Source organism: Rhyacophila brunnea, unplaced genomic scaffold (genome assembly GCF_057557595.1).
Source record: "Rhyacophila brunnea isolate RB1 unplaced genomic scaffold, BYU_Rbru_1.0 scaffold_13, whole genome shotgun sequence".
NCBI classification, from domain to species: domain Eukaryota; kingdom Metazoa; phylum Arthropoda; class Insecta; order Trichoptera; family Rhyacophilidae; genus Rhyacophila; species Rhyacophila brunnea.
In genome coordinates this window covers 25,455,064-25,459,823 of record NW_028232785.1, presented here as the reverse complement: position 1 = coordinate 25,459,823, position 4,760 = coordinate 25,455,064, and the positions used below count along the sequence as shown (strand labels likewise).

Here is a 4,760-nt window from a genome sequence, read left to right as displayed (position 1 = left end):
AGGGGACGATAAGACAGTGAGCAGTGTTGTCAGAACAAAAATCGTCCTTGAAACGAAACAGATTTTTTTAGATTCGCTGGTAGGTACCTAATACGTTTTCGACTGGGATAGGTAAAAAATAAGACCCAGAATTAGTGAAAAAACAAAAAAACTTTTACATTTTCAACTAGGTATTATATTTTTTCGCCAACGGTGGCCACGCGGCTTAAGCGTTGGACAATAACGCCGTGGGTCCCATGTTCGAATCCTGGGTCTGGCAAGTACACGTATTGTTTTACAATTTGTGTGTGTCAGGGTATGGTCCTAATCGGTTGAGCAAGTGGCTGACATCCCTATCTCGTAAAAAAAAATATGTCATAACGAACCTCTACTCTGTGGAGGCCCATATGATCCTATTAGGATCGGACATGGTCGAAAGAAAGATTATAGTTTTTGACAAAAATTCTTAATTTTTGTTGGACGTCGCTCTATCTTCGTTGACAAAAAGATGGCAACACAGCTGTGGTATATTAGTCTATGAGTCAAATGTCATTTGTGGTGTATCCTTCATACAGCGTTGACAGTAGACATACTTGATTAATATATAAGTCTCATCTTAAATACCTACCTAAAACTCACCTTATATTATTTAACGATTAAAAATGGACGTTAAAACTGAACCGGCTGATTTTGAATTATATACAGAAACACCGCAATATGATACATTTGACAGTAATAATTTCCACTGCCCGGAAGCCGAAACGAAAACATCGCAATTGCTGATTATTAAGGAAGAAAATACTGACGAGGCATTCGATTCTACTTTTGAGGTTAGTTTTAATAGTTAAGTAATGACAAAATGTTATTTTTGTTGATACGGTTTAAGGCGGTACTTCAGTGAAACGTCAAATATTTTTCAACTATAGGTGCGACGAAATTTCGGACTGCAGGCCTATGTTATAACTGGTGATATGAAGTCACCCGACGACATGACGTAATTGTGACGTAAGCCAATACACGCTCGAGGCAAGCCGCTCAACGCACACTGCTCACCATAGATATTAATATGCTGAAACACCTATCTGTGTATGGGGACAATGGATAACGCCAGTATTTTAGTAGCGTTATTTTCTCGAATGCTATTATCACTCCGGTAGTACGTCACAATGATGTCATATGACGTCATGTCGACCGGGCGACTTCAACTCGCAAGTTCTAACATGAGGCTGGCAATCGGAGAGCGAAAGTAGAGCGTTGAACACGTCAATTTGTTTTGTGATGGCGACGGGGGAATTAATTCTTAAATCGTGTAAAGATGACTAAAAAAAGTTACTCATTTATTTTAAAAAGAAAACATGTTAATGAATATATTATGATTATTATTAGTAATAGAACAATAAATATAACATTAAATGGACGCATGTTGACTTTTTATGACAAATTGTGTATTGTTCTGCACGCGTCATTTGCACAATCTTCGCGTCGCGTAGTCACGATCGTTTTAGACCGTGTCCCAGCTGAAGTATAGCCTCAATGATAATGTATATTGTTTTGTTGGTAGGTCGATGTCAAACTTGACGTGGAAGTAAAAATTGAATTCGATCCTCCATGCTCGAAATCCACCGATAAAAACTGTCACTTATTTGATGAATGTTCGAATTCTTTGCCAATACAATATAATGATTCACAGGTAAGAACCTCATGTAAATACGAGCTATATCCTTAATTATTATCTATAATACTAATACCTACCTTATTTCTATTCTATAAACTGGCGTACACGTCACATGATAAGCATGTGTCATCGCGTTCAACTGTTGCAAGTTTTCAATGGGCGGGAACGAGATGGATGCTCAAGTGAGGGGTGGGGGGAAACTGGCACGGCAGCTTATAGAAGACAGACCTAGTAACTATTATCAACTGTCAGTACCATTTGTCAACATTATCATCAGTTTTTCTTGCCAGATCTAGCATTTTTTGATAGGCATCTAGCTTTCAAAAAACGCATATGGCTTGTAGCGTTTTTACTAGCGATTTTTGATCCCTCCAACAGCTTTGAATGTGCTGAAACTATGCTAGATATTTAGTTTATTTATTTTCATGCCCATCAAATTCGATCGACATTATATTGCATATTGTGGTATAGTACCTATGTTTGATTTACAAGTAACCCTTATTGTTTTGTTTGTAGGTGGACATCAAACCAGATGTGGAAGTAAAAGCTGAAGTCGATTTTCCACATAATAATATACAAGTCCCCAATGAAAGCCGTTCTTCACTAAACAAATATGGCGACAGCTCGACTACGTCTATGTTTAATTCACAGGTATCCATTACAATTATTAAACGCTTTAGATCACACAAAACAAATCTATTAGAATGATCACGGCTATATTATGGTTTGTTTTGTTGTTGTTTATTATACCAATCTTCATATATATAGAACGGTAAAGCCTCAATCTTTACGAGCTGTTTATTGGCGAATTTAAAAGCGGGCGATTCAGCTACTGCGATTTGATGATTACACACAAAACTTTCCATTCGCTGAGAAGCCACAAGCCAGTGACTATTTTGACAGAACGTAGTTCGTTTTTTTACCGGGAGGTTAGTACTGGGCTCTACTGCGCAGACGCAGTAGGCCCACACGCCGGCGTGTAGCGTGTAAAGTTGACCGGCTTTCAACTTTTCTCGGTAGAGTGTTTACAACCTGCTTATTAGCTTATTCGATGATTACACTGGGCGACTTTACAGGCAGATTGTAAATTCGCCAATAAACAGCTCGTAAAGAAGCTCAATGTAATTGAGGCTTTAGGTACGTGTAAATTGTCCTGAAATGTAAATTTCCCCGTACACAGTTCGCCGTGAGCTTTCTTATTGGAAAGAGAACTGTCTCCAATTTTATTTCATTCAAATGAACATTAATTCATTTTTCATAGCTGATTTTGGCATAATTCATTAATTCAAGAATTAAACCTAACCTAACCTAACAATTAATAGTCCAGTATATCGGCCTTTTCAAAATTTGTTTGCTGCTGGCTTCCTGTAAAGTGTAAACCGACAAGAACTGTGTTTTATTTATAAGTACATGAATTTTATGTCAATACGACCCAAAGAGGTTGGACGGTTTTTAATATACGGCCATACCTGATATAGTATTTCACGGTGAAGTGTATGATACGGCGAACTGCATACGTACAAGTTTCCGGACACCGGATAGAACACGAAAACTCTCCACGACCACGTCTTGATTTGTCTAAAAAATTTTATGAAAAAAAATAAAAAAATTTAAGAAATTTTTTGTTGCACGTTATGTTGACACGTTGAAAATGTTCCTCTGAGGCGGACGAAACCGGTCCTAATTTATTGATTTAAAGTGGAATAAGTACTACAAAAAATGCGTTTTATTAAATAAAAAACATTTTTTAATGGAAAATCTGATGTTTTTCTAGATTTCTACACAGCGATTTTCCTCAACCGACGTAGCCAAAGATGTGATTCAGATATCTATAGATGAACAAAACATAAAACAGCAAACAACTGACTCCCTAAAAGTGGTTCAAATTAATTTAAAAAGAGTAATTCATTTTCCTCGTAATTTTGTTTGTAACACTTGTAACGCAATTTTCGGATGCGTCAGTGCTCTTCGAAGTCACAAAATTATCCATAATGAATTTCAAATAACACACCTGGAAAAGTTAGATAGTTCCAAACCTTATAAATGCGATGTCTGTTCCTATTCGAGTGGGAGGTCGCACGACTTAAAAATCCATAAAATGAGACATACCGGTGAGAAACCTTTTAATTGTGATATTTGTTCATATACAAGCAGGACCGCTGGTTACTTAAAAATACACAAAAGAACACACACTGGTGAAAAACCATACGAATGCAATGTTTGTTCACAAAAATTCTCTATGCCTATGCGGCTTAAAATACATAAAATGACGCATACCGACGAAAAACCGTTCAAATGCGATATATGTTCATATTCATGCCAATTGTCACGTGCACTTAAATTACACAAGAGAAAACACACTGGTTATAAACCGTACAAATGTGATGTTTGCTCATATACCTGTCAGCTACTAGGTAATCTTAAAGTGCATAAAAGGAGGCATAGTGGTGAAAAACCGTATAAGTGCGATGTATGTTCTTATGCATGCATACAGTCAATGCAATTGAAGATACACAAACGAACACGCCATGCCGATGGTAAATTATAGTAATTTATTTATTTAAGAATACAAAACATTGTGGACATAACAAATCTAAATTCAAGACGTACACAACATAAGATTCACATTACAACAAATATCATCTTTACAGGAGAGAAGAAGAGAACACAGAATATAACAATAACCGAAAAAAAAAATTTAAAGATCTGGAGTAAAATAATTTAATACAGAAAAATAAAATTTGAAAACAAAAAACATACAATTTTATACAGTTAAATAAAGTTTCAAAAACAAAATGCAAAGTACATCATTAAAAATGTCTATGCCTTTAGGGAGCGCATTTACTAATCTAGCACCACTCGCTAATGGTGCCTGATAGGCTTGACACGAGGAAACGGTTCCGATCCAGAATAAATCATGGCTACGACCACGTAGGTAACTGACAAGCGCATGTAAATTCAAATTTATTAGGACACCAGGATTGGAAACCATCCCTCGCGCTAACAAGCAAAAGTGTTTCAAGAGCAGAAGAGACCGACGAGAATCAAGAGAGTGGAAAGTAAGCATGCCTTGTAGAAAGGCAGTCGGAAAATAATCATTCGACGA

At 36.6% G+C, this 4,760-nt stretch overlaps 1 protein-coding gene across 1 annotated transcript; it reads left to right on the top strand.

Annotated features, from left to right (window-relative positions):
* The first annotated feature begins 518 nt into the window (after positions 1-518).
* Positions 519-4,330, top strand: LOC147077049 (uncharacterized). Its single transcript, XM_085940672.1, has 4 exons — positions 519-809; positions 1,541-1,669; positions 2,171-2,305; positions 3,429-4,330. Exons 1-4 carry the CDS (start codon positions 642-644, stop codon positions 4,200-4,202), a joined length of 1,206 nt encoding a protein of 401 aa, XP_085796798.1. The 5' UTR covers positions 519-641; the 3' UTR covers positions 4,203-4,330.
* The last annotated feature ends 430 nt before the right edge of the window (positions 4,331-4,760 follow it).